Here is a 14,092-nt window from a genome sequence, read left to right on the forward strand (position 1 = left end):
GGTTCCCTTGGGATTCATTAAGTTAGTTTTTTAATGTTTACTTGATCATTCTGCAACGGTTCAACAAATCTTATTGAAATTTGGCACAGATGTAAAACAAAGTCTGGAGTATACATGGGATAAGCTTCATCTCCGAGGTGTCCGGTTCCCGAAGGATACGTAGCTTTTTGTTATTTATATAGTTCGTATGTTTTCTAATACCACGCGGACGAAGTCGCGGGCAACAGCTCGTATTAAATAATACCGGGAAAGTAAAATCGAGAATCATAAAATTTAAATTCTAACAGCGCCATCTGTTTGTGACATGTAATAACTCTCGGAAAAACAATTTGAAACGAGATCTAAGTCAATCGATGTCTGATAACATAAGTATCTTAAAACAGCATTTAAAATAGTAACTTGTGATAGGATAGGATAAGATGAATGTTAGTTATTACGGCATAAATATGTCTCCTAGATCTAGAGATTAAAAGAAATTAATTCGAAGTAATTATAGCTCGGAAGCTATGACTTTTATAACATGGTGTGTTACGAGACTTGTAAACTATTAAAAATGGCAGCATCGTAAAACGTAGAACGTAAAATGCGTTTCAAAGGTATTGTCAAGGACAGATATGTAACAAATGAGTTCCTTGTACAATTGTTATGAACCAATTTTTTTTCTATATAATATAAGGTAGCAAACGCATTCATAAACAATATTGTAATTCTTTTCTCCCATATCATATACAGGAATTTTGTGATACCGTACATATAACAACAAACATGAAACCTAAAAAATAATATAACACATTAAGTTACGAAGCTGTCATTGTTACCAAGTCAGACATAATTCGAAGCTTGCATCGCGAATGAGTGCGAAAGAGATACGAAATTAATTCCGATTGTCGTTGTTATCAGCCAACTCCTATGCACTATACACACAGATGAAAGACGTTTCGCGATGTGTGAGTCAGTAGTTTACGTTTAATCATTACACATTGTGTCCGTGAAGCAAGTCAGTCGCGTTAGGGTAGCGCCAAGAAAACGTCGTTCTCAGTAAGGCCACGACTGCACGGACTTTAGTGTTTGTTTGTGGTTGTGATGTGGACAGCGAAGGACGATCAACAGAGCGATGCACCGGGACGCACAAGCACCAACTCGGAAGTGGTGCTGGTGGACGGCCAGGGATTGGCCCCCGCTTCCACGCCTCCGACAATAGCTAATCTCAATGTCACGAAATCATCCCGCGTCCACATCGGCCCTAAGTTCGTTTCCGTCACGCAGAATCTACATAACACCAATGAGGTCAAAGGTAAGACATACGGGCAGTATTGGTTATTGCACGTATTTTCCTGTAGCGAGAAACGAGACTCGACAAGCTTTGTCTCGTTTCGTTGTTACGTTTACTTGCATGTATCGATACTGTACCAAAGTCGAGTTAAGTTTGCTGGCGCAAAATATTTTTAATGTTTTAGTTTGCTTGCGTTCAACAGTCCTGTACTTAAAAGTTTTCCATACATTACTAATAAAATTGACCTTTAGTGTTAGAAATTTTCCTCGTACAAGTTTATAATTTGTTTTTCGTGGAAAACGCTGCTGCGCAAATCTTAAAGCGAAGTTTGTGTTATAGTACAATAACGATAATTTTTTAACAGGATTCAACTAAGTAACTTCTACTAACTACTAAATAAAGTTAGTATTTAGTAGGACTCAGGAACGTACTATGTATAATCTCGATGTTCATATTATCAAGCATCTCTTTGTCTACCCACAATTATTTCTCAATTCGTATGACGACAGAATAACAAGACACGTCAAAATCAGAAAACTAATATCGAAGAATTTCGTTCAATTCTTTTGTGCATAGCAAACGTTATCTTGTATTTCGAAACGCTTTAATTCCACTGGTGTCCGATTAACGTCGATAACAAATATAAATTAGCAATTCCTTTATGTAGACCCACACCTATAGTTTCTCTTATCGCTATAATAAAATAAGTAATCTTATTTGTGTCTTTATATTATAATTTATGGCAACAATGTAATGTTGCTGACTTTATAAAACTTACTAAGAACTGTGAAAATTAAATTACCTTAAACTTTAAAATGTAGTTATTATGGTCGTACAAATACTAAAATGATGTCAAATTATTTGATGTAATAAGTAATTCTATTGTTAGCCAGATGCGTAATATAGCTTAAAAATATATATTGGCTTGATTGACGTTATATGTAAATATTCTTGCTAATAAGAAAGGTCATCGAAAACTTTCTTTTTGTTAAACCATTTCACTATTTACTGTAAGAGAGAAAGAGAGAAGCAGAGATCTTCGGAACAAAAGTAAATTTAATCTTAATTCATCTTAATCATTCTTACATTCTTATAACATTTTTACGGACACCATAGTAAATCTGTAACTACCATTATTATAATTTCAATGAATTATAATAAAATGAACCTACGTGAAATGTACAATTGTTTTGCCATTCTGTGGTTATAAATAAGCCGTGTATCCACATATAATATGCACAGGCAAACGCGATAGTAAGTAGTAACAAACCTTTGATTTTTATGTTTGCTCACGTCATAAATGCTAAAATTTATCAAAACAGCCGAACTACATCTTGGTTTGTCAGAAACGAACACTACGAACACCTGTATCTCTGAGTTTGAACTTTAAAACACTTGTGTAATAATTTTGGGAACGTAATGACGTAATTAGTGGATTTTATTATGAAGTAAGAAAAAAATTGTAATGAAGGGATAATACAGGTCTTCTCTCACCTTAATAAATGTCATTAGAAACACGGCAACGTTAACATTGATGCATAATACCATTTAGGCAAAGTTTTTAAATATAGAGGCATGAATACATTTGAAAAGGAACCTGTTGACGTTGCGCATTATACATTTACACTCGTAAACGAGGTTTAGGCTAAGCGCCATTTGCGCTCGGCCACCTCAAGCCCGGTGAATCTGTAAATGGCAAACAGTGGCTATTCAGTCACAAAAAAAATCTTATCACCTAAATTATACGAGTATGAGTAAAAGTGAAGAAGAATAAAGGAATCTTCGTATATTTCTATAAAATATATACTGAACACTTTTGATATAAAACTATAATAAAATAAATTTATTGTAAAATTTGTTAGTAAAGAATATTTATTTTAATTTTCACGTGTAGGTATCTATAGAAAATTTTATATGTACATTCCGTTACCAAATAAGTCACAGGTCTATGTTAAAAATGTGATATTTATGTTCTTTGATTGTCGCTTTTTTAGTATTTCATCTATGATAGTAATGGGAGTCGATTCAATTGTTGCCTTTGTAGACTAAAAGGCTCGGTTCTTTGTTAGCAAGCAGGTGTGATTTGATTCTAATTATTCCTCGGATTGTTTATTAGTCATATTAGTTTATTGTTTTGTAAATTAGTTGTAACATCTATTTCGCTATATTAGCGTAGACTTTTTAATGTTTCAGGCCGTTTTCTGGGCCTAGAGTTGGTGTCACCTAAAGGCTCTCGCAGGCTGCGCTGCAGCGTGGCCGTCTTCGTGTGTTGGGCCTTTCTTGTAGCATCTGGCCTAGTTATCTACGTCGTCTCCGTCGCCCTGCCAAGGCCACAGGGTCGTCTAGACATAGGTATTTATTATTTTTCCGTATGGGCTTCTAGTGTTTTTGTTTTATTAACAATACCACTGACATTATTCTTTTAATTCTCTTAAAGCCAGCTGTTTCTGGTGTATCTAAATCATTGGCCTATTATAATTCCGTATACTATTTGTATTTACTATTCTTATACCGTTTTGGTTCCCTTTGTTTTTGTCTTATTTTCTTATTAATCGAATTTATTTTCTCTGGTGGATCATGTATTTTTGCATTATTTCGTTGTAACTTGACTATTTTATACCTTGAGATAGAAACTTTCTGGTAATTTATAGCTTAATAGGTAAAATTTCATATCCCTCATGATTTGGTAGTTGACTGTAATTGTTGTTTTCTTTATTGATGTTGATGTAACTTTGTTTTGGCTAGGTTTGAAGGTGCCGTGGTACCTGCGACGCGGCGACTGGCAAGCGATGCCGCCTTACTCGATAGATTTTCTCGAACTGCCTCTTTCGTATGTAATCATCGGCCACTCTGCGGCCAATTTCTGCGAAAAAAGGTACGAGTGCATTGAGCAGATGCTCGTCATACAACAGGATCACTTACGAAGAGGATTGAGCGATATCGGCCCTAACTTTCTAGTAGGCGGTAAAGGTTTTGTATTCGAAGGCAGAGGTGCGAATGTTTTTGGTGCCATGGTGACTTCTTGGAACGTGAGAAGTATAACAATAATGTTCATGGGAAACTACGTGACTGACTTCCCGAATCAGGAACAATTTGATCATCTAAATATACTTTTAGACGTACTCGTCAGAGAAAGAATTCTTGTGCCGGATTATACATTGTACGCCCAATGTCAGTTACAGCCTGCCACTGTCGCTCCCGGCCGCCACGTGCTCGCTCTCATGGATAACTTCGCAAATTGGAATTCTTTTAATAGAAGCGGCTGTCTTGATAGCTGATAAGTATAAAAACGTCTTTAAAGCATAGATATATGTATAAAAATAGGACAAACTAGAATCAGCTTTGATGCTATATAAAGAACCTATTGCCGCCTTTATAAAAAAAAGAGATATAATGGTCGGAGCACCTAAGCTGATAGATTAAGCTGAAACGACAATCTGTGTACAGACTTCAGACTTCTGAAGTAAGTACTAACAGCTATGAAATTAAAGAGAAATCAAATAAAAGCCGTAGAGAGGGAAATGGTGACTGATGACGGCAATTGCGTGAATAACAATTGTTCTTGTTATAATTGTTCTTTATATTTTAATATATAAAGCTTTCATTATTAAGTAAGTAAAGGACAATTAGCGAAATGCTGATGAATCAATGCAAGTGGTAAACGAGTAAATTTTGCTATCGGTTTGTAAGATTTAATAAAGCAAGTATATTTAGTTTTTATATATCGTAACCCAAGCTCCTTTTAAATGGAATGTGCGAAAATTTAAGTTGAATATTTATTTATCAAAGATATGTAACTTAAAACAGCTTAAATTATTGTGATATTTGAATAATTCTTTAAAATTACGAGTAAAGTTTAGTAACATAACTAATGTTTATGTTACAAAAACAAAAAATGACAATTAGTAAAAATTCGTCATATTCGCCATAACATTTTTGCTGTTCTATTTTTTTTATTAATATTCAATTTGTAAAAATGTTTATTTGCTTGAATTCTGTAAAGATAAGAAGGATAGTGTTTTATTTGTATTTTTACAAAAAAATATGTGAAATGTGATATTAGATACTGTGACAATGAATTTAATAAAATAAAAGATGTATAATAATACTCTTTTTATTCCAATAATACTTACCTATATTTAAACTAGATAATTGATTGATCACATAAATATTATAAATTGTTAATTAATTGATACAAAGGCTTTTCCGGACCTTAATAGAAATATCATGGGGATTTAATTTAAATTGGTTGTTGTTGAAAAAGATACACTAGCATTGATAAAGGATGTCCCAAGATTATCTTACTCTTACTAATATTATAAATGTGAAAGTTTAGTTGGATGGATGAATGTTTTTTAGAGTTAGTAGCCTAAACGGCTGAACGGATTTCGATGAAATTTGGTATACACGTAGAGGATAGTGTGGAAGATCACATCGGCTATTGATTTATGTTTTTTTCACTTCACGCGGACGTATTCACGGGCCAAAGCTAGTTATTTATAAGTTCTTTTTAAATAGAAGAAGCAAGAGAATATCGGGAAACTAGAGAATAAGAAGTTTGTAAATGTAATGAGTTCTGATAATGTTTGTCAATATTATAAGTCAAAGTCAAACTCCTTAGATCATAACTAAATGAGAGAAAATAGAAATTGCATTTACACGATCGAAAGAGAGAGAAAAACTTTATTTTTTAAACAGACATAATTTAATTACATCGTTTTGAATAATTTAGTACAAAACTTTGTTATCTATAGATAACGCTGTCGGCTTCGTTGACATATTGCTTATCGAGCCGAATTAAATAACATAGATAATAATCCAAAAGTATTTTAGTATACCTACGTATTTTATTCGAAAAATGTGCCATTCCAACATACCATGTTTATCTAAATTCTTGTAATAGTCATGATTTCAACTTGCCTTTATGATTACGAGAAAAGTTTTAATGGTTCGAAATGATGTAATCTCCACTTACGACCCACAGTTGAAATTATTGGAACTTGTCGAGTAACAAAAAGTATCAGATAATATCATTAAAACAGTCTCCATGTGGAGAACATACGTCGTATCGATAGGCAAATTATATCTACATTTTATACTTACATTGGTTAAATAGCACTGAACTTAGATGAAACTGTGCATACAGCGTAGCAAATATCTCATACAAAACATTATTGTAATTACATAATTCAAATCAAACTACAAATTAGTTCAAAAACATAATTGAAATACTAGTTTTTGTCCGTGACTCCATCAGTGCGGAATAAAAAAAACATAATTAGTAACACCTATTTGTTCTTCCAGACTGTTCTACATCTTTGTCAAATTACAGCGAGATTTATTCAGCCACTGATACTTAGTAAAAAACATCCATCCATCCATTAAACTCTCGCATTAATAATATTAGTAAGAAGTATTATAACTGCGGGTTTCCAAAGAGATAGCAATATGTTTTAAAACTAACGTTTTATCAATATTTCATAGTTAGTTATAACTTGTTTATATATTCCAAAGCGCGTTTAGATGACGTAATACCGACTGGTGACTGATTGGGTTTTCCTGCTGTAATGTCCTGTTGCAAGATTTCTTATTCTCAAAACAGTTATCATGTTTTTTTAAACAAGACATAATAAAATTCACGTACTGCTGGACTTAGTCGAAATCAATAAGGAAGTTTTGTAGTTTAGTGTAGACAACAGTATCTAGAACAAACAGTTGTTTTGATTTTTAAATAAGAATTGACGTGAAACCGCGCCATATTGTGACGTCAGATAATATACTTCTATAGACGCATTTCGTCAGTGGAAACTCACAGTTATAATCCACAAAATTAAAGACTAATTGTGGTATTGATTATCTTTCCAAGAGTGCGTTAAGTCTTACTCTTCAGATTATCTCTATTTCAATTCTACGTATTGTAACGCGGTCAATTGTTATCTTCTATGAGAATTCAAAATACCATCAGGTAAATATTGTATTATGATAAGGTTCGCAGAATAAAGCGCACAGCAAATAAATAAAATAACTTACAATCCATTACTGTAAAAGGAGGCAAATAGAGAACATGTTTAGTACAGTGTCAACGCTTGTACCTACGCAGTTTTTAATTAGGCATTTATTATGAATAGATACAGATGGTAATAATGACAGAATACTAAATTTTGAGATCAGTTTGTCTGTCCTACATATCTCGCTATGGAAAAATCCTTAACTTAACGATAGATTTCATTTTTTTATTGCTATGGCGATTCTTAGGTCAATTAATTAAAAATACCTGGGACACAGATATCTTTTGGGTTTGATCTTTGATGTCGACTTCAACGTCCTCCAAAAATGCTGAAAACATACTACAATTTTCATCAAATGCATCATTGCAAGTGCCTTTATGTTTATGTATACTACAGTTAGTTTTATGGTAAATTAATTATTACTGTTATCAAAAATTATGCCATTAGATTTGGCAAAAAACTGCTTATTTTTCGGTCCGTTTAGGTGTTAAAATATTGTCGAATTGCTCGCGAAATAATGTTGTTGATGTTACAGACATGCCCTTTCCTGTTTACGTGTGGCACATCATCAAGAACAGTTCGCGTGCGGAGAGACTGTCGTGTCTCGCTGCGCTCCTCGCCCTCCTTGTGTGCGTCGGTCTTATCGTTTTCTTCACAGTGCTCGCTAAAAATACCACCGACGACATTACTGATGTTGGTAAGTTTTACATTCATTTTTTTTATCTTTCCTTTCACTTTTTGTTGGGTAAAGAAAAGGATAAGGGAAGCCAGGACTTGATTTTACCAAACACCGTGATGGCTACAAAGATTGTAAAAATATCAACAATATGGTTATAAGGTAGTTATAGCGTCATTGCTATATGATTCAATAGGTAACTCGCAGACAAGGAAAGAAAAGGATTTTTGATAAAAGGAAAAAACGTCGAATGTGATAAAAATACAAGCCAGTTTCTAAGATGGTACTGTACTAACAAATAATTTTATGATAAAAAAGCTATGCTAGTATTTTATCTATAACGTTCGAAAAAAAATAGATACAAATCGAAATTATTAAATTCTGATAAGCATCGATTGTAATAATTGACGTAGAGTAGACTATTTGTTCCAATTTAATAACTATCTTCATGGCTCACCCGTCAGAGATAACCTATAATTAGTATGTAGGTAGTGACTATTGTCATTTAAATTTGATATCTGCTACCAATAGTGAATTTTTCAGAAACATTGAAATCAAAAAATATTTTAAACTAGCTTTTGCCTGCGACTCCGCTCGCGTGGAATTAAAAAAACTAAGTAGCCTATGTGTTCTTCCAAACCATACTCTACATCTGTGCCTAATTACATTGAAATCGGTTCGGCCGTTTAGGCTACAAACTCTAACAAACATCCATCCATCCATCTAAACTTTCGCATTTATAATATTAATAAGATGTTTCAATTATTACACTCTCGTGCGTCCTAAAACACTATTTAAGAATGCATTTAGCGGGAACCTTGCATTCGTTATTTCGGAATCAATCGGATTTAATAGGTAAAGGATTTAGCAGTGGATAAGACGTTTAGTAGGGGAATTATACTATTTCTGTGCGAACCCTCCGTTGTTGATTAAAGGTAGGTAACGCACATAAATGCGGATGTCTGTAGGCAGCACTCACTTCGCTATTATGGCGAATTCCGGCAGAAGATTTCTCTTTTGTTATACTATAAAAAATGAAGTTAAAGCATGAATGACCGATCTAAAAAAATCAAACATCATAATGCAAGCAAAAAGTTTTTTTGTAAAGCTTCAGTGTATAAATTTCTTATGTATCGTGAGAACGAAATTTCATCAAATTTTGCTCAGTAGTAGGAACGCACAATAAAGTAAAAAAACATTAATTTAAAACCAGTATTATCTACATGACATATCAAGGTCGAATATTTTTAGACGATTACGCATTGAATTTTAACTAGCGTAGGGAAATTACCTAAATTTAGGAAAACGCTTCATCTCTCGGTAAAAATAAACTAGAATTGCAAAAATAAATGCTATCAAATTAATGCATTAGTGATAACAGATAAGATAACATTTCGTAGACCAGACGATTCGATAAGAGTTATTTGTAAAAATAAAATTATCACAAACCAGCAACCCGCCCCCACTTCATTCGGGTATAAACAATAGGTATTTAATGCAAAAGAATCGACAAGTTACTAATAAATAATATAAACGACGTTGACATGAAGATAAATAATTTTTGAAAAATATATAAATTAACAAAACCATGTAATTAAAATGTTATAAATTTAATTCTTACTTCGATAGTAACGAGTGTGAGGAAAAACTTAAAAAAATACGTTAATTTTAGTGTGTTGGTATCGTAATTTTTGCTACAAGAAACTACGTCGAATTAAGGGTTAACTTTATACTTTGACTAAGAAGACATTGTACTCTGATAAATATTTTATTAATATTAATAATGTATTCGGTCGTGACAGCCAAAGATTAGATACAGTTTAAACCAAAAGTAATCAAAACCTAACAGCTAATATTTAATTAAGAAAGTTTGTAGTTTTTGTATTTTTCCTTTTTTTTTATACTACATTTTTTTGTTTCTGTTTATATAACAGTAATATTTTTATAGTTCTTGCGAAAGCCTGGCTGATTTTATCACGTAACTATTGGCTATTTTTTTTTAATTTCGCTAGTATCACAGACAGGCATTTAACAGTGGTAGTGCCCGCTTTAACATCTTAGCACGAATGGGCCGGCAAGCCCGGTGTAATACCACGACCACACAGAAGACAGGCGTGAAATGGAAGCAATTCCGTGTTTCGTCTGATGTGAGTGTGGTACCGGAGGCGTAATTTAAGTCCCTTTCCCTTTACCAACCTTTTCTTATAAAGAGAGGTTGGGAAGAGGAAGTGGATTTGACGGTGGAGGAGATGCATAGGAAGGGGAAATATCCTCTTTATGTGCGTCTCCTCCTCCGTCGGATAAGGGTAGGCAACGCATCTGCAATTGCGGATGTCTATGGGCAGCGGTCGCTTCGCCATTTTGGCGATTTCAGGTGGCCGCTTGTTCGTTTGCCACCTTAAGTTATAAAAAAAAAAAAGGCGCCAACAAGGGGGAGCAAGGGAGACAGCTACCTCCTTAAAATCAAAAAATGTAAAATCCTATCTCAGTTGTCTACAGTATAAAAAATTTACATTTTCGATTAACAATTAGGACAAAATTATGATAAGCATTGTCTATGGAATAGACAACAATAATTTTGTTAACACAAGTCCCCCTTTGGTCATCAGCTAGCGATGACTTGTGACCTTGGCTAGTATAACTTTGATTATAAATGTTACAGCAGTGAAATTATGAGGTTAACATGTATTTTCAGCTCCACATGAATGGAAAATATCCCGAGAAATGTGGTTGGCGCAGCCATTTGAGAATAACGGCACGACAAAGCTCTTCGATCCACTGAAACTAGTTGTGGTTCAACACACCGTGAGTCCGACATGCGAAAGGTTCATTCTCTGTGCGGCAGAGCTTCGCAACATGCAGTCTTGGTTCATCGCACAGAGTCACTACGACATCCCGTAAGATTATCTTCCTATTGTTTTTAAATAAAGATTTAATAATTATTTGTTATGTCAAGTACTAGCTTTTGACCGCAACTCCATCCGTGTGGAAGTTAAAAAAAAACAAAAGTAAGTATGTGTTCTTTCAGACTATCATCTACACCTGTGCCAAATTTTATCGAGATCCGTTCAGCTGTTTAAGTTACAAACTCTAATAAACATCCATCCATTTTAACTTTCGCATTTATTTGTAAGATAAAATTAACATACTATTGTTAAAATAACAATCAAACGGCAAACCCTAGAATACATGTTATAAAAATGTGAGTCGTACATAAAACACACAATGGCTTTCTACATAATAATTCATAAGAATACTTTTCATACTTGTTCAATATCGTTAGCTGTAATCATAATTTTTTAAATTGCATTTGTAAGTATCAATAGCGTAGAACAACGGCCCATCCTATAAAAACTTGCTGTTTTAAATCTTAGTTGAATGAAAATTGTTTTTCAGGTATAATTTTATCATCGGCAACGATGGACGCGTGTACGAAGGCCGAGGCTGGGGTATTGAAGGAGCTCATACTTTACGCTACAATCGGTGTTCAGTTGGCCTCGGTTTTATTGGTAACAAATTTGTACATCACACGAAATCATATCCCGTACTCTGTTTGTATTTAATTTGTGATTACTGCCAATGCCCGCTAAGATATTATGCAACTAGCTGTTCCCATGCGCCTTTATCCGCGCGAAATTGTAAAAACTTTATTTTGTTGTTTACATGTGTCAAATTATCAATTGCATATGTTAAAATTACTGACACTGTGTAGATTATTTTATTAACGGGGAGCTTGATGTAATTCTGTGAAATATTTTGTAGCATTTCAATACAGGGATATGAAGTCTTTGATTAAAAATATGATTATTTTAATGTATGAAACATCACTTTGTATAAAATGCAGGTAGTGTCATCTATTTTCAAATACAATGGAAGACCAGTAAATGTGCTGAGTGGTTTTAAATAAAATAAATAAAATACTATCAGCAGTGAAATGACTAACAATACCTTCCATATAAAGATGATTAAAGCTGTCAATCTATTATCTTTATACTAATAATTTCTTTGTATCATTCGTTTATTTCTTTCTTCCAATGTAAAACTGACATTCAATTGTTTAATAAAGGTTTTTTTTCTCAGGGGATTATAGAGAAGAGTTGCCAGTGCATGCTCGCGTCACCGATCTTCAACTAAAAAGGGCTCAGATGATTTTAGAAGAGGGTGTGAAACTTGGTTACCTGGCCACCGATTATGTTGTACTTGGAGCTAAGGACCTACATTTAACTGCAAGTCCGGGATCAAACCTTTACAACGCTATTAGGAAGTGGGACCACTACGGACATGTTAATCTGTGGCGCAATTCTACATGTGAAGAAATGCACGATTTGCCACCACTTAATTAATTATTTGGATATTTAAAGTTATTGTATCATTACGAAATTTGATAGCCGTTTAGTTTAGTATATGTTTATTATCCGTAGTCAGTAAAATAATTATTAATTAAATAGTACATAAAGACATAACCTAGAAAATGTACCTAAATATTGAAAAACTCTTTTGGTCAAAAGAATCTTGTAAAAAATCTTTAAGTTCCCCATTTCGTTATTATAATTTTCCTTGCATCATATGTAATGTAAAAATAAATTACAAATCACATACAATTGTATTAGTAACCAGGATGTAGCTGTTAATGCATATAAATATTAGGAAACTAAAGGGAAAAATAAGAGTTAAAAAATTTATTATCAGAAACTAAATATAAGAGGAGAGAAATAGACGCGAGAGAATTGACTGTGAGTTGCTAAAGAATTGCTTATTAGACTAACTCATTGACACTTCCATATGTGAATTATACCTTTTTTTTACATTTTATTAAATAAATTGTCATTAATATAATGGTCTTTGTATCGTACTGCTAATGTTGACGTTTAGTGTTTTGTGTATGGCAACGTACAAACAAGCACTTAAAGTTAAATTAATCATTTTTGCAAAAACATTATTGCTTGCTTTTTCCTTTGATTATCCCGGATCTCTTTGCTTTTACAATGCTGGCCTCCTACTACTGGAAACCTACTTTTTACTAGGCAAGATTTCTTAAAATTTATTAACTTCGATGGTAAAAAAGACTATTTTTCAATAAGACCAATTATTTTTGCTATACAGGTACATTAATCAACAAAACATTTGTGGAGATAGAGGACCTTTATATCTCAGGTTTAAAGCTTAGTTCAGCGATTTTTAATTAGCCATGTGTGGGTTTGATGATCCCCCTCCCACAACAGCGACCGCACCCTGCACCTACCTGCGCAGTGCAGTCAGCTTACACTTGACATCCTGAGGTCATTGGCAAAGCTTCCGTAAAACTAATAGCTAAGTTATACCGTTTTGTAAAAATTGATTTACGACTGATATTGACCGGCATGCCCAAATTTAACCATATTTATCATATTTCATACTCATACTTATATTATAAATGCGAAAGTTTAGATGGATGGATGTTTGTTAGAGTTATTAGTCTAAACGACTGAATGGATTTCGATGAAATTTGGTAGAGATGTAGATAGTCTGGAAGAACACATAGGCTACTCACTTTTTTTATTTTCATGCGGACGGATTCGCGGACAAAAGCCAGTATATATTATAACTAAAACTACATTATATTCAAAATATAGTTTTAGGTTCATCGATTTTCTACTTGAAGAGGGGTCACAAAGTACAACTTCGTGGGTGTGTACAATACTTTATTAATGTTTTAAATATACAAGATGACAACATAACTTAATAGTAAATGGAAGAACTGAAAAAAAAAACAAAGTCTTATGATTATTCCAAAGTTTGTATTTCTGAAAGGTAAGAGAAATTAAAATTTTAAGGTGTATAAACATTTGGCATAGATATCGAAGGCAAACTCAGTAATAATTATTCATAATTATTCCGAAATTTATAAAATATGAGATGTAAAAAATAATCAAAATGTACAGGGCTTACAAACATTTGGCATGGATAACTTGTCTTATGAGTACAATTAACTGAAAACAACCTTATGATCATTCCAAATTTGATATTTTGAAGAACTTTATTCCTAAGAACGTTAACATTATTGGTGTTTATTGCTCATTCTTAGAGGTTCTTTTAGGCACTGTATTATTAAAACCACTAGTTAAAAAACTCCTTAACTTTACTTTTTTTTATTTG

The 14,092-nt window shown here is 33.2% G+C and overlaps 1 protein-coding gene across 2 annotated transcripts; it reads left to right on the top strand.

Moving 5' to 3' along the window:
• Nucleotides 1-905: 905 nt before the first annotated feature.
• Nucleotides 906-12,809, top strand: LOC106109501 (peptidoglycan recognition protein 1-like). Of its 2 annotated transcripts, XM_013291021.1 has the most exons (5): nucleotides 956-1,294; nucleotides 7,817-7,978; nucleotides 10,653-10,854; nucleotides 11,354-11,466; nucleotides 12,038-12,809. In XM_013291021.1, the coding sequence occupies exons 1-5, from the start codon at nucleotides 1,084-1,086 to the stop codon at nucleotides 12,298-12,300; spliced, it is 951 nt and encodes a 316-aa protein (XP_013146475.1). In that variant the 5' UTR covers nucleotides 956-1,083; the 3' UTR covers nucleotides 12,301-12,809. The 2 variants fall into 2 exon arrangements, with proteins under 2 accessions (XP_013146476.1, XP_013146475.1); XM_013291022.1 differs by lacking the exons at nucleotides 7,817-7,978; nucleotides 10,653-10,854; nucleotides 11,354-11,466; nucleotides 12,038-12,809 and adding exons at nucleotides 3,467-3,625; nucleotides 4,019-5,222 and having other exon boundaries at nucleotides 906-1,294.
• Nucleotides 12,810-14,092: the final 1,283 nt, after the last annotated feature.

This window comes from Papilio polytes, unplaced genomic scaffold (assembly GCF_000836215.1).
Source record: "Papilio polytes unplaced genomic scaffold, Ppol_1.0 DF821288.1, whole genome shotgun sequence".
Classification (NCBI taxonomy): domain Eukaryota; kingdom Metazoa; phylum Arthropoda; class Insecta; order Lepidoptera; family Papilionidae; genus Papilio; species Papilio polytes.

Coding starts and splice junctions, on each gene's coding strand:
- LOC106109501 (XM_013291021.1), top strand. CDS start 1,084: ATGTGGACAGCGAAGGACGATCAACAGAGCGATGCACCGGGACGCACA. Junction 1,295..7,816: donor TAACACCAATGAGGTCAAAG/GTAAGACATACG, acceptor TTGATGTTACAG/ACATGCCCTTTCCTGTTTAC. Junction 10,855..11,353: donor CAGAGTCACTACGACATCCC/GTAAGATTATCT, acceptor ATTGTTTTTCAG/GTATAATTTTATCATCGGCA.